Consider the following 23,495-nt stretch of genomic DNA (forward strand, 5'->3'; position numbering starts at 1 on the left):
ACCTAGCGGCATGACGAGCTACTAAAGCCTCCCTCCGTACCAACAGTGACTGCACCCCCAAACCTCCATTTCTAGTGGGCTGGCACACCACCTCCCAAGCCAACAGATGAATACCACCCCTGCCGCCTTGCCTCCCCCAGATGAAATTCCTAACCAGCTGCTCAATGGACCTCAAAACTGACACTGGAATAAAAGCATGGGAAAGCAAATAAATGGGAATCGAAGAGAGTACCGACCGAGCCAAAGTGACCCTCCCCATCATGGATAGTGAGTGCATCTGCCAGCCCTCCATCCTCTGCCTGACAGTAGCCTCCAGGAAGGAGCAATCACTCCCACGCAAACGCCGGCCTGAGAGCGGGACCCCCAAGTATCTCATCACACCACCATGCTCACCCACCCCCAATATCTCGCTGGTGGAGTGTCTCACCACCTGCCTGGTAGACGGGCTGAAGCAAACTGCGGATTTCGAGAAATTAACCCATTGACCAGACATGGCACAGTAATCCAGTAGAATCCTACCCAAAGCCCGAGCATCCCGGCGTGTCGCACGAGCTAGCAACAAACAATCATCCGCAAAAAGCAAGTGAGAGAACGATGGACCCTCCACCGCAGGCCTATAAGCCCCCAACTCCTGAGTAATCACAGACTGACGCAACACTCTGGATAGTGCATCCGCGCAGATAATAAATAATAAGGGAGATAAGTGACATCCTTGTCGTAGCCCTCCCACAGACACAAAGTAGCGAGAAGGCGTACCGTTCACCAGAATGGCAAAGGATGGAGACCTAACGCAACCCATGATCCACCGAATCCACACCTCAGGAAAGCCAAACCCCTGCAGTGACTGATGAACAAACTCCCATCGCATCCTGTCATAGGCCCGCTCCATATCAAGCTTGACTCCCATCAAGCTTCTCCTCATCGGGGCCCTCTCCAAGTCAAACATGAACTCCTGAGCAATCATGATATTGTCGGATATGCTCCGACCACCTATAAAAGCTCCCTGCTCCGGACTAATCAGCCTCGGTAGAATGCCCCGCATCCTAGTGGCGAGAATCTTCGCCGTAGCCTTGTACATAGTGGTGCACAGGCTAATCGGTCGAAAGTGCCCCGGCTCAGAAGCATCCCGCCGCTTCGGTATAAGGGTAATGAAAGTACGCTGCCAGTCCGCTGACATCACCGCTGTGGTAAAAAACTGCTGTATGGCCGCCGTCACATCCAGTCCCACTATCAACCAGTACCTCCAAAAGAATAATGGTGGAAATCCATCCGGCCCTGGCGCCTTGTCCCCCTCAAGGGACCAGATCGCCTCCCGAATCTCCTCCACCGAAACCGGCCTGATCAAAGCTGCAGTCTCCTCCTCCGACACCCTCGTCGCCGCCATCACCATCTCCCCCCGGCCCCCCTCTCCAGACTGCTCTGTCCACCTCGCTCTGAAAAAGCACTCCACAATCCTCCGGATCATAGCAGGGTCATCTGACATCTGGCCATCCTCACTCCTGATTGATCTAATTCTGTTCTGGTTTCTCCTGATCAGCGTAGCCTGATGAAAGAATTTTGTGTTTCGATCCCCCTCTAAAATCCACTGTACTCTGGACTTCTGTCTCCATAGTGTCTCCTGCTGTCTAAGAAGGGAATCATGTAAAGCCAAATGAGATCTCAGATCCCCCACCTCCACCTCAGATACCCCCCCCCTTGCCTCCCGGGCCTGTAAAATGGAAATGGCCTCCTCCTCCTCAGTCCTCCTGAAGATGTTCCCCACTTCTTCCCGATTCCACCTTTTCAGCCTCCTCCAGGTCAACTCTAGCCTGCGGGACACCCGATACATGGCATCACCCCTAACCGGAGATCTCCATGCCTCCCTCACCATCTCCCAAGACCTAGGGTAGCTGAGCCAAATCTTTTCAAACCTGAAAGGGGAGCAAACTGGAATGTGTGCCTCGGTACTCACCAACAATGGACAATGGTCCGAAGCAATCCTCGGCAAATGTCTGACATGATAATTTGGAAAGCACTGAACCCACCCAGCTGTGGCACAAGCTCTGTCCAATCTCTCCCAGACACGGGCCCGCCCCTGCTGATTGTTGCACCATGTATACCTAGGTCCCGAGAAGCCCAAATCAATCAGACCATTAATTGAGATGAAGTCCTGAAATTCTTTGATCTTCCTATTGAGGGAAAATGGATTCCCCCCCATCTTCTCCTGAGAGTCCACAATGCAGTTGAAATCACCAGCCATCAATATGGGATGGCCATGACTAATCATCTGAGAGACCTCCTCCCACAGGGCCCTCCTGACTCTGTAGTCAGTGCTAGCATAAACAGCTGAAAGAATCCAAAGGTCTCCTATCACCCTCCGAAATCACCATGATCACCTCTTGATTACTGACATTGAAACAATCCAAAGTGCAGCACCCCAAACTCCACATTACTATTATACCACCCGACAAACCTTGAGAGTCCACAGCATAGAACCCCCACGACCTCGGAATCGCCCTTCTAGCCTTCTGTACACTGCCACCACACAGCCAGGTCTCAAGAAGAATGCAAACATCCGGGTTGTGTTGTTGCACTAACCTGCGAAATGCCGGGGCAAACGATGGTTTCCCCGCGCCACGACAGTTCCACAGTAAGATCTTCATAAATCACCCTTCAATCCCACACAGCCCACACCTCCGGAGCTGTTACTTTCCCCTGCATCCACTTCCATACAACCTGCACCTCCAAGAGAATTAGGCCTAACTCCCTTTGCCGAGGCCATTAATTGAAGCAAAACTTGAAGGTGCTGACCACCACTATTCACTTGTGCCGTATGGCACGCACTCACCGATGTGCCCGTGCCATGCTCAACCCGATCCCCACCACAGCATGAGGAATCCTCCCCCGTCCCATTGACACCGATCTTCCTTATCACTGAGTCACATGCACTGCTCCCCTGTGCCATTTGGCACGCCTGTAGCACCTGCAGCTCATTGCCAATCGACTTCACAGCCGACCCCTCTCCCTGTTCTAAGTCACCACCGTTGCCGTCCTCTCCACTGGCCTGCCCCGCCAGCGTCTCCCCCGGTTGCAACTCAGGCGCCAGCACACTGCCGAGCTCCGGCAAGCCCACCTCCACCGACGACCGGAGCAGTTGGCTTCCCGTGCTCGCGGCTAGCTCACACCGCTGATCGCCTTCAACCCCCGTGGGATGCTCGTTCACCATGGGAGGACGGCCTCGCACCGGTGCTAAAGGCGGAGGTGAACTCCTGCTCCTCCCGCGAAAACCAGCCGCCGGCCGCCGCGCCTTCGCTCGGGCCGGCTCCTTCCCCCCAGCTTGAGTCGAAGAAACCCCCACGAAGCGGTCCACAGCCGGTTCAAACCTGGGCGGGCTTCTGAACCGTTTCAGCGGACTCGATCCCGGTCCGCTCGGTCGAAGGCCCCCGCTGGACTTGGGCCGCACTTCTAACCGGCCCAGACTCGGCATCGCCCGGTCCACGCCCTGAGTCACCTCGGCTCCTGATCCAGTGCCCGTTCCGGGTCTACTCGGTTCACCCACCAGCAAACTCGCTCCCGCCTCCGATACATCCTTCTCCGGCGTCCTCCGGCGAGCCACCTTGGTCGGCTTCTGCCACCCTTCCAGATCAATCGGAGAGAGTGTCGATGTCGACCCTTCCTCCGTCCTGCTCGGACCAGGGCCGGGCGACGCAGGCGTCATCCCCTTCCTGGCACCCGGACCGGACTTCTCCTTCTTCCTGAACGCCGACGAGGTCGTCCCTATCCGATTAGTCACAAGCCACGGTCCGAATGCACCCCCCTCCCGGGGCCGATCTCCCCCTCCCACGGCTTGCCTGGAATCCTCCGTCACAGCTTTCCCCTTGCTCGCCTTCTCAGGCCCTGTTTCAGTCTCCGCCGGCTTCGTTCCCTCCACCACCGGAGACCCAAACTCACAAACCGCCGGCCAATGACCAACCCGCCCACACATAGAACACGGGGCTGGCAGGTTTTCGTATACGAAGCCCTAATTTCAATTTCATAAATATTGTTGCGCAAATTATCAATATAATTGTTGCCTTTTTTTTCATCCAGTAGGGCCTTCAAGATCGCGCTGTTGTTCTCGTTCTTGTTTTGTATGTATCTAACGGCCGCCCTAACAATCATGATCCCAATTAATAAAAGTTATATTATTTTTACTGAAATGACAAATAAATTCAATATTTTAGCGTATTAATGGTGCTTGAAATTTGAGATGGCTCTCACATAAAAAGAAAGAGACATCTTAATTATGTGAATATCAGTCACTTGTTTAAAAAATAGGAAAAGGTATCGAGATCCTCTCTCGTCGGGAGTAAACTGGAAGGGTTGGTCTGATCAATGTATGACTGGATGGCCATGATCGTATGGAGCCCACATAGTACATGCAGTGTACCGCGCATGTATCGTGTGCATCCCACCGAATCATGGCCATGATCGGGTTCAGCGGGCCTTCTCGATCACAACCGGTCAAGCTGCAGGACTAGATCGAGTTGATGATTTATTGATCGGGAACCGGCGGTATCTTTCGCGCGGAAGAATGATTGACCTTCCTTTGCGCGATTGCACCGTCGGATCACCTACCGAACGGATCGCAAAGCGCTCCGAAGTCTCCGTCGGCACGGCTTTCAAAGCGACAGCCCTCCCCGCTGTCTGAGACACGCAAGGGGGACTGAAGACGTCTCTGTCTCCCGTGCCGAAGCATTCCTCCCGAGTCAACAAGTTTTCCTTGCTACGATCGTCGCCGCCTCGAGTTTATCGACCCCTCGACGTCCAAATACCCGACAGACGCCATGCCTCGTCCCTTCTCTCTATGCCCCCTCCCCCCATGTCGAGCCACCGCCCCCTCCGCCGCTCCTCCACCAAGTCCTCCGTCCCCTCCTCCTCCTACGCCGCCGCCGCTCGGCTGAGGCCCCGACTCCAGCGCCCCAGGCCCTCCTCCACGACCCTCTCCTCCGCCCTGACCAAGGAGCGCCTCCGCGACCACGCCTGCTGCGCCTCCTGGAGCACCACCAGCAGCTACGCTTGCAACAAGGGCCTCGCACTCAGCCCTGGCCGCGAGAGCCTTGACTCCTCCTCCCGCTCCTCCTCCTCCTCTTCCTCCATTCTCGTTAAGATCCACCGGTGGGGAACGTCCTGGTTATGCTCCCGCCGACTCCGCCCTTCCGCCGCCTCCGTGCCGGCCCCGCCGAAGACCCTGCCGCCCTATCCCCGCTGCGAGTCCTGGGATCCCGGATTGCGGTCGCCACCCGAACATTGGATGCCGAGGAGGAGTTCCAGCCCTCCGCCCGCGGTCTACCCAGTGGAGAAGCCTTTGAGGGAGAGCGAACGGGTCCCGGCCCAGCCGGCGCCGGCCACTACTATGATCGACCGGCCGATTCCGGCTGCTGCTGACGCGATTGGCACCGTTGGATCAAGGAAGGATCGGAAATCGACGGTTGTAATCAGCGCCCCGGCTACTACTATGATCGCCCGGCCGATTCCGGCCGCTGATGATGCGATCGGCACCGTTGGATCAAGGAAGGAGCGGGAATCGACGGTTGTAATCAGCGCTTCATCGCCGAAGGAGGACAGGTTCGTTTGGGCGCAAAAGTACCGGCCGAAAGCTTTGAAGGAGTTCATCTGCAACAGGAATCGGGCCGAGGAGCTCCTCCAGATGGTAAGCTTAACTTCTTGTTAAATTCTTAATGCACGGGATTCTCCTAATAATATAAAAATTAAAATAAATCACATTCATCATCATCATTATTTTCATATTAGCACTTTAACTCGGTTAATTATGGAAAAGTCATTGATTATACGTGAAAACACCGGATCCCATTCCGACCTCGATATGTGGTTAAAATAACTCTCGGTTAAAATGCCGCATTGGAGATGTCATGTGATTGCAGCATGGTGAGATTTGAGAAAACAACCTTTTATTGACCAAGACGTTGAGCTGGCTGAGTTGTTGGAGTGCTCAGACGGTTGACTTCTCAGATCGTGGAGGCCGGCCAAAGATCACGATGTGTCTTTGAGGCAGTAAGGTGATGGTCAATGCTCAGATGGGGATGGCTCCAACACTGGTCACTCCTAAGATGGTGCTGGGAGGAGGAGACCGTGCTCAAAAATTCGCTCCGATGCCGGATCCAACCTAAAAGAGCAAAGACGAAGAAGTCCTTTTGTCAGAGACCGTTCAACGGGCGACCCTTTGATGCTTAAGTTAGATGGACTCTCAAAGAATAGCAAAGGTATTGTGAGAGCAATAGAATGATAGCATAAGGACGCAAGAAGACTCGAGAGCACTTACTTGGAGGTCCCCCAAGAATAATTAATATAGGCAAGGGTCGGTGTCCTTTGGCAAGGAATTTGGGTGTGCGGATTGGCCATTTTTGGTAGTCCATCATACGCCCTGAAGGCCACATGCGGGTGTTTCGCCCGTGCATCATGCTTCGCATATCTCGCCCATGTGATTATAGAAACCGCTTGCGATCGTAGCCAAAGTGTCTCCAGTTGGGAGGAGCATTTGAAATTTGAAGGACTGTCTGCGTGCCTTTGGGTTGGCTATGTGGCGGGTTTTGACTGGTTGATCGAAGGCTTTGTGGCGAGTTTTGATTAGTCAGCCTGCCATGTTGGTTGGGTTAGTTCTGAGCGGTATCAACTTTATTATAAGTAATCATAAGGTTGGGGAAATGTAGAGGCGTTTTAAGATATGGAATGATTGCATGCACATAAGATACATGGATCAAATATTATAATGCCCAGGTGCATTATGAGGTAGATCCAAGACTGTATAGTACATGCACGCACGCTTGCATTTGTTGTATGTGTCTTTGTGCACACTTGCGCATGCTAGGAGACTAGTAAACCTAAAATTTGTAGAAAGGCTTCATCACGATTCATGGTTAAAATGCATATTGATATAGTCCCAAAATTATAGATCCCTAATTGAAATATCAGTTCCTAGCATTTGCTCAAAAGCTATGTAATGGTTTGACTTCACTTAATTTATAACTGTCTATTCTGTTACTGAATAAAAGAAAGTGCAGTCTTGATGAAAATTGATTTCCCCTGAATAGTAGGGACAAGGTTGATGGTTATGGTTATATAGATATGATTGAAAATTAAGCCTTTGATCTTCCTGGTATCTTGTGAATAAATGTTATAAGGTTCTCCTCTCTTCTTTGAAAAGAAAAAGCACCCTGACAACAAAAACATAACTTTTGATCATCCAAGCAGAAGATGCTCAAATGTATAACCTCAAAATCAACTTCAAAACCTGTTTTGTTTAGTCTAATATAATTTATTCGCTTAAACTTGAACTGAATGCCTATTATTCGTCAATGAAATTTTCTAATATTAATCTCCCAAGTTTATGACACAACTTGCGATCTTTAAGAGTTTGAGAGAACTTGAATCAGTTCGATTGTATATAATCTCAGTGGTTAAATTAGTATCTGGCAACAATATTGTGCTATATATTGTGCATGCATGTGCTCCTTTCACTTAGTTTGGGGCGTCCTAGATATCTTCCTTTACTATACTTGTATTCACCCTGTTTGTTTTTCTTGTTCTCTCTTCTTTTTTTGGTCTTCTTTTTCTTGATAATTAGGCTTTTAGTCAAATGAAACATAGGTATTTATCTTACGAATTCAGATAGCTGAATCTTTTTATATCATTTGCTGTTTTTTTATTTTAATATTTTCCTTGAGCCATCTGTTTTGTTTATCTTTTCTATTTTGGACTTGTTAGGTGTCTAAGCAAATATGCAGTCATTTTATAGTGGAAGGTCCTCCAGGGGCGGGGAAGAAAACTATGGTTTTGGCATATTTAAGAGATGCTTTTGGACCTGAGAAGTTGAAGGTACTTGTTTATTACTGATGCAATAAGCATGTAAGATTTCATTACTCTGTCATAGTTCCTCATGGCATTTCGCAATTCTGCTTTACAGACAAATAATGAGCTGAAGAAAATTGAGCTGAAGGTATTTCTCTTTTTTATTATTACTTAACGCCTTTTCATGATTTAGAGATCATTTGCCAATTGTAATATGTTTTTAAATGCATTGGCTCGAATGATTATTATTCATACTTTAAAGGAGGAAATCATAAACTAATAAACTTTGAGAAATGAAGTCTTCAGTTAAGTAATTAACTGCTGATTTGTGCTTCAGGGTGAATTTGTCTCCAGCATTAACATAAATGTGAGGATGTCTTTTCAACATGTTGAGGTAAATCTGTCTGATTTGCATGGGTACGAGAAGCATGTCCTAGCATCTTTTATAAATGATCCCTGTACACGATCAGACAAAGCTGTACATTGTGATCATAGTAATTGCAGAGGTACGTGGTATTTCCAGTACTATTTAACTTCCAATACTATTTAACTTCCAATACATGGTAACTAAGTGCATTCATATGTGAAATTGAGGTCAAACAGTTTCTTGAGGTTGACTGAAATATATGGATATGGCTTGTGCCTGTTGATCTCTCTTGTCTAAGTTTTCTTTTGAAATATATATCTTTTTTGGCCTTTTTTTTGCAGCGCTTGTTATCCATGAGGCTGACAAGCTATCAACAGACGCTCAACATTATCTTCTTTGGCTTATGGAGAAGTACAAAGGTTGTAACAAGATCTTCTTCTGCTGCTCTGATGCCTCAAAGCTTCACATCATGAGGCATCTTTGCAAGACTGTAAAACTTCTGCCACCTTCAGATAGTGAGGTGATCTACTGTATTTATTTTCTTGTAGAAACGGACAAGTCATATTTGTGAGCTTTGAGCTTAGGGATTTGAGTTCAGTATAGTTCATTATAGTTTATTGAAGCTCATCTTCAGATTGTCGAAGTTTTGGAGTTCATTGCCACGCAAGAATGCATAGATTTACCCCATGCCCTGGCGAAGAGGATTGCAGAGAACTCAAAGCATAATCTTCGACAGGCAATTCGTTCATTTGAAGCCTCCTGGAAGTCAAAGTAAGCAGGCAGTTTATGAGTACTCACGTTGATGAATCATTATAAACTTTTCTATTATATATCTGTTTCAGATATAGTGCATATATCTTCTTGTGAAACAGATGCGAGTAAGTCTTTACTGCTAGTCTTCCAATCACTATCTCAAAGCATTAAAACTTTAAAAGGGTCAAGAACATAAAGAAATTTAACAGTAGATAAGTTAAACGTGAGCAACAGTTTGATTTCAAATATGTGCTGCTATCAAGTAGCTGAATCTCATGAATTTTAGTTCCCCAAAAAATGTTTTAATATTGAATGAGCATAATGGAGAGAACATGTAAAATGCTCCTTTTTTATTTATTTTTCAGAGTAAAATAGAAATATTGAAGAGGTTCAAATTGTATTGATCATTTTTAACCTTTGATAAAAGGAAGGGAAGTAAAAAACAGAGAAAGTGAAAAACCTAATACCTATTTTAGCATTTCTCTTTTTCTTCTTCACTTGAAAGTCTTCATGTAGAAAGGTTAAATTAGTAGTGATGCCAGTTTTCAAGGAAGAAGGTTTATCCATAACCAACATAAAATGCCCAGCTTCATACGGTAGGATGTTCCGTTCATTTTAACAAAATTGTGTGCAAAGTTTGAATGTTAATATGTCTTTCTGTTTAGCTCCAGGGATATTTATCCCTTCATGAAGTAGCATGCTTGTCATATCTGATAAAATTACTGTCAAATACTTTCAGTTTCTTCAATGAAAGTCAACTTGTTTTCCGTTATCTTACCGTCTAAGATTCAAGTTTTATATATAGAAACAAAAATTGTATAGCAGATGAAAGCCTACTAAAACTGTTTTATCTCTTTCCTCCTCCTCTTCTTTCAGATTTTTGGTTGGGTTTGAAGTCTGATCTTCAGATTTCGGTGGGATTTGAAGTCTGATATGCCTTAATATAATGTATTGACATGATGGCTTTGTCGGAATTGCTTATTATTTTCTTTTCTACTTTGATCATATCAGGAGCAAGTGTCCTATTTATAGCCCACCTACCAACCTGATCAGCTTTTCTTCTCAACTTTTCATGGCCTTATTGCCATGATTTGGACGTATAATGATTTTGTGTGATCAAACATGTTTCTGGCTTTGTTCTGATTGCAATTTTGTATGTCAATTGGTCTGCTTCTTCAGTAACCTGTCTTCGGTGTAAAATACATGTTATTTTTTTGCACCATATGATCTTTCAAGGAATGTGTAGGTTTCTTCGACCATCATAGTAGCATATTTAATAATGAAATTTGTGAGAGTAAATTTCTAATATAAACTAGATTTTAATCTGTTGTGTTGCAACAAGAGGCTGACTTGTCATCTAAACTTTGGCATGGTTTACTTGAACTGCAGCTATTCTTTAAAAGAAAATCAGGAGATCTTAACTGGATGGGAAGAAGATATTGCTGAGATAGCCAAAAATATTGTTGAAGAGCAAGGCCCAATGCAGTAAGTATTGTTTGAGAAAATTGGTTGGGAAGAATGACATGATCTTCTTTATGTGTTTCTTTGAATATATGCTTTCATGGAATACTGATCCCATAATTTCTGAGAAAGCTAGAAATACAAATTCAACAATAAAATTGTAAGAAAAATATGAGAAAAAATTTCATGAATGTCGAAAGCACAAGTATTCAAATGGATCCCGATGATTATAGAGATATGAGATTGCACGTATTTGACTAAGTTGCCTAATAAAGATACGGGAAAGGGACCCCATAGTTGTAGAGAACACAAGCATGGAAATAGATCCAATAATTGTCGAGAGATGAGAATGCACATGCTTGACCGGTTTGCCTAATATTGTTCTGGTATTTTATGCATTGATCAATAATTCTATGCTCTATTGCTTGTGAAATCGTCAGTAACTACATTATGAACAGAGACAACCATGGCCTTAGAGTGAGAAAAGGATATTGATGGTGCTCTTTGGTGCACAGATTATACGTCATCCGTGGGAAGCTCAAGAATCTAATTGAGCATGATGTATCACCAGACTTTATTTTCAGTGTAAGTTATGTTTACCCTAATCCTGCATGATACCCCAATCAGAGATGCTTGTGATCGAGCAGTTGCTGTTATTGTTAAAAACAGACTCTGATAACAGAGATGAAGAAGCATCTGGATGACCAATTTCAAGCCAAAATTGATGCCTGGTATCGAGATTTTAACAATGTGAGCCACCACTTGGATTTCTCAATGTGATGATTATTTTATGTATTTTGTAGACTAATTTAATGATAAACAATTTACTGATGCTATGCAGCGGGATAATGGGCTAATGCTGGATGCTGTCAAATCCCAAACTTTTGGACATGATAAATTAGAGTCGTCTGGCAGTAAGCTAAATTATCCAAAGAAGAATGTTCGCCGTTTCATGAGCATCGAAGGTAAGTTTGTTAAAATATGCTAGGAGTCTCTAGTAATCTGTCTCATGCCCTTTTGCCCTATTACGTCCTAATGTGAATGCTTGCAAATGGATTGAATGTGTTCCTTTTTAACAGAATTTACTGCAAAGTTTATGAGCTTCTACAAGTCCGCTGCCACCAAGAACAATGGAGGGCCAAATCCATGCTAAAATATTTGCACTTTAATGATGTTGTTTTGCATTTGACTATATATATATATATATGCTGTAACTTGCAAGGATAAAGGAGAAGGTTTTAAAAAAAAGGATCATCAAGTAAAGCACGTCTAGTGCACTTGATCACACAATTGCAGTTCTGATATGTACCTCTATTGGGTATGTAGTGCTTCAAGGTATGTCGAACTTGATATATCTAGATGCTCCTTTTTTAAGTGGAATATATCTAGATACTCGTTGCTGACTTTTATAACTTTTGGAGTGTATTGATGCAATTATCAGGATCAACTCATTTCAGATTTCTGTGATTTATTGTAAATCTTTTAACATCAGAAAACATTCATCATAATTCACGACAGTTATCGACCATTTTCTTCTCCCTGGAAAACAGCAATCCATTCCACACAATAGGACTTGGTTGGAGGAATGACTTCAGCCACAATTTCAGAAGATCCTCTAAAATTTCTGTGATTGCTTTCCTTCCAAACAAGCCACCATATAGCAAGCGTGATCAGGTCCCAACCATTTCTGAATTTTTTTAGCAACAGCAGCTCTCCTCCAATCAGTCCGCACTTGTTGCAGAGATGTAGCCCTCGGGCTAATATCCAATTTTTTAACAGAGAAGTGAAATGACTTAAAAGATAAGCAGACTCCTGTGCAGCATTGCATAAAACACAGGTTTCTGAAGAAGGCCAGTTCCTTTTAACAAGATTATCAGCGGCGAGTAAATTATCCCTAGTTACTATCCATCCATGAATCGTATCCTTCAAAGGGATAGAAGACTTCCAAATCAAATGAAAACCATTTATTATAACTCCACCAAAATTCAGAAAATTATAAAAGGAACCCACACTGAAATCTCACTTAGAATACCATCTCCAAATACTCTCATCTTTATCAGAAGTAAAGGAATAATCTTGAACCAGCATCCGGAGATGAAGGTACCCAGTGTAACTAAAGAGATATCCCATTGAAACATTCCATTTTGCCAAGAAACACAAGAGTTAACCAAAAACAAAGGATCATTAGCAATCTCAAGTAACCTCGGAAACAAGTCAGCACATCCGGCCATCTGTCTTTCCAGAAGGTAAAAAAAAAAATCTGTCCTCAGAACCAAGAGAATAGGAAATGCCACAGAGAAAATAGTCTTTAACCTTAATAACTCCCTTTCAAAAAGCAAAGGCACGAGGAATAGATGTGTAAGCATCCTAAAGGAACTCATCCTTTAGAAATAATTATTAATGATAGATTTGTCCAAATAAAATCATAATCCGACAATAACTTCCATCACCATATGCCCCCAAGGGCCAAATTAAAATCTCTTAAATTCCTGCCACCTAACCCATCCTGAATTGTAGGATTACAAACTGATCTCCAATTAACCACATAAAAAACTTCCGCAAGATTCTTCACTCCCTTCCATAGAAGGATCTCCTGATAGCATCCACTCTTTTGCTCACCTATTAGGAGCTAGAAAACTAGAAAAGCAGTATAATGGCACAACAGTTAAGATACAATTTACTGGTATCAATCTTGCACCAATTGACAACATTTACTGGATGATTTGGGGCCGGGTTATATCTTTCGCCCGAAAGAATGATTGATCTTCTTTCACCCTGGCGACCGCTGGATCACACCCTGTGTAGATCTCAAAGGACTTCGAACTCTTTTATTTGCCTATCTGAACATCTCTCAAAGCAATCATTGTGCGATCCAATGGTGGATTCGTGCGAAGGAAGGGGAATTCTTCTTTCGGGTGAAAGATACAACCCTGTCTGGATGGTTAATATGGTACACCAGAAATGAGACTGTTTCAAGGCAAATTGAATGCTAAGGATGATTTATGTGCTAAAGTTATTTTCCATCAATGTAACAGCAGGGCACTGGGGTATATTGGTCACCTGGAAACCACCCCACCCCCTGCCCCTTACTCATCCGCTATTTCTAATGCAATGGCTACCCCCTCTCCTTAGAGTACGAAGCTAAATCTTGATGGGACTGTCAATGAAACTCTTTGTGGTTGTTATCTTTTTAGTTAGAGACTGTAGTGGAAAGCTTATTAACGCAAGATCAACATACCTATTGCGGTGCTCAGTTATCACAGTCGAAGTCTTTTAGAGCACCATGTAAAGGCATTTCTACTGCTATGTTCAGCTACAGAGCTACTTGACAGTGGATAGAAGTTGATACCAATGTGGTTATTCGTTGGATTAATTGTGCTACTAACTCCAAGTCACAACATATACCTCTTCTCATTAAAAGAGTTATCGATGTATTCAAAGTATCTCATATCTCTCATGAAGGTAATAAATCTGTGGAGGAGAATTCATCCCTGCTGAGCTTAATTTGCCACAAAGGCCTTCGATTGTAGTTTCTAGTAGGTAGCCGTATGGTTTAATTTTTGCTTCTTCTGAAAAGTAGTTATGTGGCTGAATGTTTTGTTTTTTGTTTTTGTTTCTTCGTAGAGTTTGCTCCCTGGCCGTGTACCCGAGAGAAAAAGAAAGAGAAAGAAAGAAAGAGCTCAAATGCTAACGAAAGGCCAAAAGCTTCTAAAAGATATACGATATCTCTGCAGCCAAAACGCATTGGTATGTTTCTTGGGCTAGAGTTGTATCTTTTGATTCACCTTTTTTTTCGTGATGTCAAGATTTGTGCAATAGCTGCTTCAAGATCTATGCAGACGAATGGTAGAAGAAGTGTTTTGAGATCTACATAGGATACAATCCAAATATCACAAAAGCAGTCAATCATTTCTGAACCATGTTGGATCCGGTAAGAAAAGAATGTATAGATAAAAATTATATTTCTGTTACTAGATCATTTAACTTTGAATCTAGTAGCCCAAGTTCGACTCTCCATAGAACCTTTTACGCTACTACCATCTCTTATCATTTCCTTCTTTTTATATTTTTTAGATTAAAAATAAATTCTATAATTTGGTCAGAAAATTAAGAAAATTCAGACTCCTACGTGGTAATATCCATAGGTACGATATTCATTGAAATATTGATTTTTTTTTAAATTTTTTTTTCTGATTTTTCTGTTCACCAAATGATTCTATAAATTATTCTTTGAAATTAAATTGATACAGAGCTTTTTAATTGTTCTCCAATTATACACGAATTTTATACGCGCATCATAAGTCGGCCCTCGATATGCGGCCTCTATAAGAATAAAAACGGCCCTTCAGTTGCCGCCTCTAAAAGAAACTCGGAGCAAGCAAGGGCAGATACGGGAAAGTACGGTCCCTTAACCACCCGTTTGGTGGGTGGTTCTATATACACCCCCCCCTATTGCTCAGGACACCCCCCAAAAATTAAAAAAAAATTAAATACTCTCTACACCCCCCATTTGCTAAGGACACCCCTAAAAAATTAAAAATTTCTAAATTACCCCCCACCCTCTCCACCCCCTCACCTAAATTGCTCTCTACACCCCCCAAACCCCCCCCACCCCGCTCTTCCCCTCCAAAACACCTTGCCAACGCCCAAAACCCCCCCGTTCCCCCTTCTCCCTCTCGTCGTCGGCATTCTCCCGATCTCCGACCACCTCGCCGGCTTCTCCCGGAACCACCTCGCCGGCTTTTCCCGAAATTTTTTTTTTCACGGTTCGTGCTCCGTTCGGCACTGGATCGCCGAACAAAAGGCTTCTGTTCGGCTGAACAGTGCCGGACAGAAGCCTTCTGTTCGGCACTGTGCAGCCGAACAGATCTGTTCGGTTGAGGGTTGCCGAACAGAAGGCTTCTGTTCGGCACTGTTCAGCCGAACAGAAGCCTTTTGTTCGGCGATCCAGTGCCGAACGGAGCACGAACCGGGAAAAAAAAAAAATTTCGAAACAAGGTGGAACACGTACCTTTGCGGCCGATTCTTCGTCCCAAATCACTAGTTGCTTGTCCATGCTTCGAATGGGGCTTAAATCTCCTTCAAAGATCGCCTAAACGATGTAAATGGATCGAGGGGTTTAAGGGGGGTTTGAGGGGGGGTTTTTTTTTTCTTTTCAAAACGAAACGGAGGAGGAGGAAGGGGGTGTACTGAGAAAATTTCAAGGGTAATATGGTAATTACACTAAAGGTTAGTTTGGGTATTTTTTTTTTGGTTTTTGGGGGGTGTCCTGAGCAATAGGGGGGGGTGTATATAGAACTACCCCCGTTTGGTGATAGGCCGGCCGCCCTCCACGAGGTTCCCTCTGGAACCTTCTCACCACTTCTTCTCCTGAGACGCTGGGGCGGTCGGCGGCCATGGCGCTCCCTCCATCTTTTGTCCTCCCTTCCGCCCGCGCCGCCCGCTTCCCCTCTCTCTCCGAGCCCCTCCTTCCCCCGAAATGCCCTCTCCTCGACTGCTCTCCCCTCGTAAGGCTCCGCCGGAGCGGCCGCCCCGGCAGGAGGAGCGATGGCTTCGGCCTGGGATCCCGAAGGGAGAAGGATTATATGGCTTTGGAGAGCGGAAGGGTCGGCCTGGGATTCCGAAGGGAGAGGGATTATATGGTTTTGGAAAGCAGAAGGGATGGGTTGTCTCGGGTTTTTTGTCTTCTTGGGGGCAGCGAGGCGGAGAGGTATCCGTGTAGCGAGAGCGAGGGAGAAGGGGAGCAAGTTGGAGTGGAAGACGAGGAGGAGATGATGGCTTCCGTTGCGCCCGAGAGATGGGATGTATTGGGCCTTGGGCAGGCCATGGTAATGGCTTCTCCGACTCTTTCCTTTCTTTGGTTGTCAATGTGTATTAATCTTTTTCCCATCTTTTGGTCTTGATTATGGTTGTGGAACGCTACATACTGATCGCTACATGGAAAGGTATAATTTTTATAGGGATTAATTTGTCAATTATGGATTCAATTTCAATTTTGATGGGAAAATGTGACTTGTTCGGATAGATTTTATGTTTCTATGTTCACAGAGAGCTGAAAGGAGAACTTCTGTTCTCTGAGTGTATTTTGTTAATCCTGAAATTTTCTTTCTTTATTTCTTTTTAATCCTGAAATTTGTTAATCTTGTACCCATCTTTTGGCTTTGGTTATGAGAAAGATTGGATTTTACTGAAATTCGTTTGCTATTAGAAGGTTTTGATTTTAATTTTGATGAAAAAGTATTTGTTTGTTCATAAACATGCTCCCTTTCACCGGCTTGGGTTGATAAATTTTATATTCTTTCGTTCTCCTGATGTCCCGAGTCTAATTCGTTAATGCTGAAGGTTTCTTTCTTTCTTTTCTTTTTTGCCTTTTTTTTGGTTTACTTACATTTTAAGTCTTTAACTCCGCTAGGTGGATTTTTCTGGCATGGTCGATGATGAGTTTCTGAAGAGATTGGGGATAGAAAAGGGCACGAGGAAAGTTGTTAATCATGAGGAGAGGGGTAGGGTGTTGCGGGCTATGGATGGCTGCTGCTATAAGGCTGCTGCTGGAGGTTCTCTCTCGAATACATTGGTGGCTTTGGCGAGACTTGGTAGATGGCCTGGTAGTGGTCCTGTCTTAAACGTTGCTATGGCTGGCAGTGTGGGCAGTGATCCGTTGGGTGGTTTTTACAGGTAATGCAAAGACCATGCACTGATACTTGTCAAGATCAACAAGATAGTGACTATGGTTTTTGCTGAATATCGAGAGATTGCCATTGTTTAATGTCAAGTTTTGTGGTTATGAGGAATAACCTGCTGTACTGTAAATCTGTGATTTCTGAAATTTTGTTTATTGGTTTCACAATATTTGTATCAGAAATCTTATATATTATTTTGAAGAGAAGTCATTGTTTTATTCTATGAAATCGTTTGGCTGAAGATTTTACTTTTGTAAAGCTCAAACAAAAGATTAGCATACCTTTCATCCCATCTCATCAAAAGACTGCATAAGGAACCATTTTGATGCATGGACTTGGGATGACCTAGATTCCGGGTTTTGAATATAACTTGTTCTCACTGGTATGACTCAAATGTAATGTTTTTCTGAGTATTAGAAGTTATTCCAAAATAATTTAGATCTGAGTTATCTATCTCATTTAGTAAATACTGAATGAAATTAGCTGGACTTGAGACCCTAATTGCCACAATAACTGCAGATGACAGTTAATAGTACGGAACCTGAATTGAGTATCAAATCATCTTCTGCTCTTCGTCCTGTTTTACAGAGTTATTGAATGACTACCAAAAGTTATCCCTATATTCTCTTTACCAACCTGTCCTTTTTACTGGTGGTTTAGTGAAAAGATGATTGAAGAGTAATCAATTATTTGCATTTTCACATATATCTACTGTAGTTCATGGGATATAGATTGATTCAGTGGTCTTGAACACAGGGCAAAATTGCAAAGGGCAAATGTCAATTTTTTCTCTAAAGCTGTCAAGGATGGAACAACTGGGACAGTGATTGTTCTCACTACTCCAGATGCCCAGCGCACCATGCTTGCATATCAGGTTAACTCCTTTCTGGTTTTTATATCATAAGTGACTATAACTTTAGTCTTTGGTTTTTCTTGTACATTTCATCTTTCAGTAATTATGCCTCCAGCATCATTGTGAGATGAAATCTTATGTAGATGATGCGGAGTTAATACTTGCGAATTGAAGTCCTGTAAAGTTGGAAATTATAATATTGAATTCTTTCTTTATAATATAAACATGTTCCATGTTATAATTTAACCATCGGATGTGTGGAATTTTGTTTAAATGGTAGCAATGGCAATACATTGTTATCCTTTTATAAAGAAAGTCTGCCTCCCTTTCCAAAATATCCATCTGATATCAAAGAAAATGTATCATGGAATAAGAATAATCTCTTGAGGTTGAGAGTGTTTCTCTACCAATTGGCATATCCATATCTGTGAAGCTCTTGAGTATGAGGGTGTTCCCTACTATTTGACATATCCATATCTATGAATCTTGTAAACACAGTAAAGGAGAAGATACATTCTTTTTATTATGATACGGAAAAATAAATTGTCTAGTCAAACATTCCCCTTTGAGTTTTGATTACAAGCCTTTATTTTCTTGTCTTGAATTTCTTTGTTTGAAGTGTTTGTGTGTTCTTTCTACATGCTGTATACTTGTTAGGAACTAATAGGCATCTCTGGATCAGCTGGCATTGGCAGTGGCAGCATGCTAATAATGTGAGTAAAGTATATTTAGGTAAACAAACATGGGAGGCATGACAGAGAATCTACTACTACTCGATCACTTTTGTAGCTGCATTAACTTTTATCATATAAGGGATAACCTCTCTAAAAATATCACAAATGTTGTGTGGGAAGAGAGAAAGATGCATTATATATTGATGGATACATGGTTTCTAGATGGAATATTTACAGATGAAAAAATAAAAGATGAAGTGCTTTTTAATGTTTGTTTTTTTCAATCAAATTTTTAGGAAAGTTTGTTACGTAATGTTCAGATGGTATTTGTTAATGCGTGCCTAACCTTAACAACATGATCCATAACTAGCATAAATACCTGACCATCTTTGATCATAGGAAGGTAAGAATTTTGTATTTGCTCCAACATGAGCCCAAACTTCATATGTGCTAAGAGTAACATGAATAAACTAAACAAGGTTAATTAGAATAAGGAGCAGACCTTTCTCCATCCCATCAATAGGTAGTGCTGAAACCAAAATTCGTGCCAACCGACCAATCCTGAGTGCATGCAATACTTGATAATCAACATAATGATAATTACTGATGGATAATCTCTCGATCAACTTTCAATTAAGATATGTTCAATAACATTTACACATCATTTGCATTATGATGTACAGTATACATTATAACTACTACCACCATGGTTAATGTAGAAATCATTACAACCATGACCTTTCAGCTCAAGCATCAAAAATCTTCATCACTGTAGCTCTTTCCAAATAGAAATGCAAGTCATCAGGATTTGTCATCACCATAAGATATTATGCAACAAAAGTGAAAGAATATGCTAATATCCAGCTCTGTAATGTTTTTGGCTAGCTCTAGCTGCTGCATTGGATATGGAATTTTTTGTTTATTACTGATGCTATTCTTGATTAATTGGTTGGGTTAATTCTTTCTATGGATTCGTTGGTCTTAGTTCCTGTTATTCTTATTAGTTTCTCCTTAAGTGTTTGTTACACGTCAACTGGTAGTAGCCTTCAGAAACATGCTGATTATCGAACTTCATTTATTGACTCCCGCTAATGCTTTTATCTTGTTGTTTTCTCAGGGCACTTCATCAACTGTTGACTATGATCCATACTTAGCTAGCATAATTTCAAAGGCAAATGCACTTGTGATAGAAGGTTATTTGTTTGAACTACCTCATACAATTGAAACTATCCTGAAAGCCTGCGAGGATGCTCGCAGAAATGGTGTGCTTATTGCTGTTACTGCATCTGATGTGTCATGCATCGAGAGGTGTTATGATGATTTCTGGTAAGCTTTTTAACTTCAGTTTCTTATGTATGTCTCTTTCAGATTTTAAGTAGCAAATTTTATTCCTGCAGTTCCTTGGCATTAACGTTTTGCCGCAACATTGCTCATTATACACTTTTGATCTGAAAGTAAAGCACCTGGTAGTCTGTTGTTTCTGTTCAGATATTTTGTTCGTGCCGACCATGTTCTTTGTGGTTTACTTCCTCCTTTTCTACAGCAGAGGTTATACAGATAATATGTGTCTTTGTATATTCAGCTACTAAATGAAACACCTACCAGTGACAATGTGCATTTATATGCTTGAGTCAGATGTGTACTTGAAAGGAAGTATCTTTGTAAGAGATGCTTTCTTAGTTGTCTGACGCTATGTTCTAGAAACAACTTACTATATAAGGTCAGAGCTTCTCAAGGTCCTCCAATCATTCTAGGTGCTTCCCATTATCAGGAATCATGTCCCTGGGGCTAAACTTACTGTATTTTGTGGCAAACCCCTTCCTCCAATTCAACCTATCTCAGGAATCTCATTGTGAGACTTTTGAATCAAGACACTTCCATTTTAAATAACACATGAACGACCATTAAACAACTTTGGATCTTGTGATCTGAGTAGAATGTTTGTCCTCCTATCTAACTTCCTATCAAGAAGAAACCATGTCTACCTTGAAACCAATTTGCTGTATTGTTTGTTCTTGATTCTGTTTCTATGCATGCAGACTGATTTCTGTAATGATATTAGGGCTTCTTAGTTCTGACATTTGTGAAAGAAATTTGGTTATCATCTAAACCGGTTTTAATTTATGCATATGGACTGATTTCTGTAAGAATATCAGGGTTTTTGAGTTCTGTCACTTGCGAAAGAAATGTGGTTTTCATCTACACTTAACACTGTATGCAAATCATCTCCACAGGGAAGTTATAGGAAACTTTGCAGACGTCGTGTTTGCCAACAGCAATGAAGCAAGAGCCTTCTGTGACTTATCCTCGAAGGATAGCCCCATGTCCGCCGCTCGGTACTTGAGCCATTTTGTACCTCTTGTCTCTGTTACAGATGGGCCACGAGGCTCTTATATAGGCATAAAAGGTGAAGCAATATATATACCTCCATCTCCATGCATTCCTGTGGACACATGTGGGGCTGGTGATGCATATGCTTCAGGTATCTTATATGGGATTCTTAGAGGGGCATCAGACTTAAAAGGCATGGGCATGCTGGCATCTCAGGTGGCAGCTGTTGTCGTTGGACAGCAGGGTACTCGCCTTCGGGTTCAAGATGCCTGCAGACTAACAGAGTCATTTGCCTTCCATCTTGAGAGCTCAAAGGTTTGGTCAGATGTGGGATCAGATCATATTTCCAGCTTTTGATATAAATTTCATTGTAGGTCAAGTCATATAACTGTCAATTGACTGAAAAATTCTAGCCATTTGATTCTAACGTTTATACATGAAGTAAATATAAATATTTACACGTCGTCATTTAACTCTAACTTGTTCTTATTTGCTTTTTTGCCTCCATTTATCTTCCAATATAAAGTGTGAAGCAGGGATTTTATATACAAATAGATTTTCTATCACCTCTTGCAATCAGTCATAAACTTCTTGACGCTATGTAAGGTTCCCGTACAGTAGATGTGAAGTTAAGTTTATATTTTCCTCTTCTGACCTTCTTTAAGTGCACCTATTTTGTATGAATGATGATGATCACGGTTGCGCCTAATCCCTTCTGAAGTGTGTCATATTCTCTGCAGAGCAAGTGGAGCTAGCTTCGTCAATGTTTATATAGGCGTATATATAGGGGTGCGATTAAAAAAACACAGGATCTAAAGAAAGAACTTCACACCAACTACCAAATACAATGCTATGTTGGTTGCCAAGAAATGGAAATATATGTGATTTAGAGAGTCTAAGATATATATACACAAAAAATCATATGTTCTCTTGATTCTTAAACTATGCATCAAGTCATCTCAAAATTAACACATGGCGTTCTATTATGATTATATATTTATGGTGATTTGCTGCATGGTTAGGAGTTTTCAGGTCATATAATTTTTTATTTATTTATAGATATCTTAGGCCTTCTATATCGTATCTAATTGTTTACATTTTTATTTTCTGATCACTAATATCAAATCTGATGGTGAGTGTAAAATCTTGTCATTGCATTTCATGTATTATATATATATATATATATATGTATGTATGTATGTATGTATATATGTATATGTATGTATGTACTGGTATGTATTTTCTCCCTATCCACCGGATGAGAAACTTAGTTGCACATTGCTGCTGAGTTGTCGGATTTATTCACCTTGGAAAAGAGGGCAACATTAGAATGAACAAAAGGAGCTCTTCGTCCTAGGAAACGAAGCATGCTTCAGCAATTGAGAAGCGACGAGGCATAAGAAAAGGGTTGCTTGGCTCAAAAACATCCTCACACAATTATATTTAACTGCTCAGATCATCAATATGGAACTTTTATTGTCCAATATAGTTTTAATCGGATCTGAGTGAAGATTTACTTGAATGTAGCCAAATCTCAATCTCTTTCACTATATTATATACATGTATATATAGATAGTGTGTGTATTTATATGTATATATATGCATGTATGCATGTCTTTTGTAGTCCATTCGAAGTTATTAATGTTGTTGAAGAGGAAAATGGATCCAATTGCACTTGGCTCTAATCACCACTACCGGGAAGTTTAAGATTTTTCCTTTCCAAAAAGAAAAAAAGAAGCAAATCTTGTTTTCCCAAAATAATGTTGGGAGTGCTACTAATTATATTTTTTTTGTCAAATATTTGGGAACAACACAAATCTTTCGATACAAGGGTGGGTGCAACTGCTTAGCCATACCCAATTTGTGGAAAGAGAGACAAACTCTTGAGTAAATTTTTTTTCTAGAAAGGGAAACGACTAGGAAACTGCTGGCTTAGCCTATTTAGTCAATTATGTCATAAAAATCGCTTATTTACGAATTAAAACGGTAGGTTAATTCCCCCACTCTGTCACATCAATTGCAAGAAATCTTTAGAAGTACTTCGGTCATTAACAAAGTCCAAACTTTTTTATGTCATTATTAGGCTTCTCGTTGCAGTTAAAGAAGCCAATATTGAAGGAAAAGCTAGGAGGGTCAACTGGCAAACAAATAGATTTATTAACACGTTTCGGCCCTAGGTGGGCCCTTATATATTTGGGCTCTCGTTGGATGCCGATAGCCTATGTCACCTTTAATTCTGTCCTCTTTTTTAGGTGGGAGCCTCCCCCTTCTTAGACCAGACCAACTCTTTTAGGTCCAACGCTCACATCGCCCCCGAAGAAGAGAATCAGAGGGGTTCGGATTGTATCTTTCATGCAAAAGAATGCTTTCATGATTCAAAGCAATCCTACCTTCTGTTTCCATCCGTCTGCACAGCTCTTGATGCAGATGATGTACGAGCAAACTGTTGACACTGCGAAAGAAAATGAATCATTTGTTAGCGTAGAAGATACAACCCGAACTCATCATCTAGTGCAAGTATTCCATCCTACAGTCCGACGCGGTGGTGC

The 23,495-nt window shown here is 42.2% G+C and overlaps 3 protein-coding genes across 3 annotated transcripts; 2 read left to right on the plus strand and 1 right to left on the minus strand.

Moving 5' to 3' along the window:
- Window positions 1-2,638: 2,638 nt before the first annotated feature.
- On the minus strand, window positions 2,639-3,964 carry LOC120104584. The gene has a single exon (XM_039115931.1). It carries the CDS (start codon window positions 3,962-3,964, stop codon window positions 2,639-2,641), a length of 1,326 nt encoding a protein of 441 aa, XP_038971859.1.
- Window positions 3,965-4,697: 733 nt separating this feature from the next.
- On the plus strand, window positions 4,698-11,790 carry LOC103711812 (replication factor C subunit 3-like). Its single transcript, XM_017843961.3, has 11 exons — window positions 4,698-5,671; window positions 7,744-7,854; window positions 7,943-7,975; window positions 8,165-8,333; window positions 8,536-8,714; window positions 8,829-8,965; window positions 10,337-10,432; window positions 10,924-10,993; window positions 11,078-11,158; window positions 11,250-11,373; window positions 11,488-11,790. The coding sequence occupies exons 1-11, from the start codon at window positions 4,826-4,828 to the stop codon at window positions 11,559-11,561; spliced, it is 1,920 nt and encodes a 639-aa protein (XP_017699450.3). The 5' UTR covers window positions 4,698-4,825; the 3' UTR covers window positions 11,562-11,790.
- A 3,025-nt stretch (window positions 11,791-14,815) lies between these two features.
- LOC103711784 (uncharacterized sugar kinase slr0537) lies at window positions 14,816-21,425 on the plus strand. Its single transcript, XM_039119018.1, has 6 exons — window positions 14,816-14,831; window positions 15,720-16,236; window positions 16,821-17,083; window positions 17,845-17,962; window positions 19,733-19,941; window positions 20,850-21,425. The coding sequence occupies exons 2-6, from the start codon at window positions 15,805-15,807 to the stop codon at window positions 21,301-21,303; spliced, it is 1,476 nt and encodes a 491-aa protein (XP_038974946.1). The 5' UTR covers window positions 14,816-14,831; window positions 15,720-15,804; the 3' UTR covers window positions 21,304-21,425.
- The last annotated feature ends 2,070 nt before the right edge of the window (window positions 21,426-23,495 follow it).

This window comes from Phoenix dactylifera, chromosome 2, assembly GCF_009389715.1.
Source record: "Phoenix dactylifera cultivar Barhee BC4 chromosome 2, palm_55x_up_171113_PBpolish2nd_filt_p, whole genome shotgun sequence".
NCBI classification, from domain to species: domain Eukaryota; kingdom Viridiplantae; phylum Streptophyta; class Magnoliopsida; order Arecales; family Arecaceae; genus Phoenix; species Phoenix dactylifera.

Bases quoted from the DNA above. Each gene is read 5' to 3' on its own strand.
- LOC120104584 (XM_039115931.1), bottom strand. From the start codon at position 3,964: ATGTGTGGGCGGGTTGGTCATTGGCCGGCGGTTTGTGAGTTTGGGTCT.
- LOC103711784 (XM_039119018.1), top strand. From the start codon at position 15,805: ATGGCGCTCCCTCCATCTTTTGTCCTCCCTTCCGCCCGCGCCGCCCGC. The intron at 16,237-16,820 runs GTAATGGCTTCT...TAACTCCGCTAG, and splicing joins TGGGCCTTGGGCAGGCCATG to GTGGATTTTTCTGGCATGGT. The intron at 17,963-19,732 runs GTTAACTCCTTT...TTGTTTTCTCAG, and splicing joins GCACCATGCTTGCATATCAG to GGCACTTCATCAACTGTTGA.
- LOC103711812 (XM_017843961.3), top strand. From the start codon at position 4,826: ATGCCCCCTCCCCCCATGTCGAGCCACCGCCCCCTCCGCCGCTCCTCC. The intron at 10,433-10,923 runs GTAAGTATTGTT...TTTGGTGCACAG, and splicing joins GAAGAGCAAGGCCCAATGCA to ATTATACGTCATCCGTGGGA. The intron at 11,159-11,249 runs GTGAGCCACCAC...GATGCTATGCAG, and splicing joins GGTATCGAGATTTTAACAAT to CGGGATAATGGGCTAATGCT.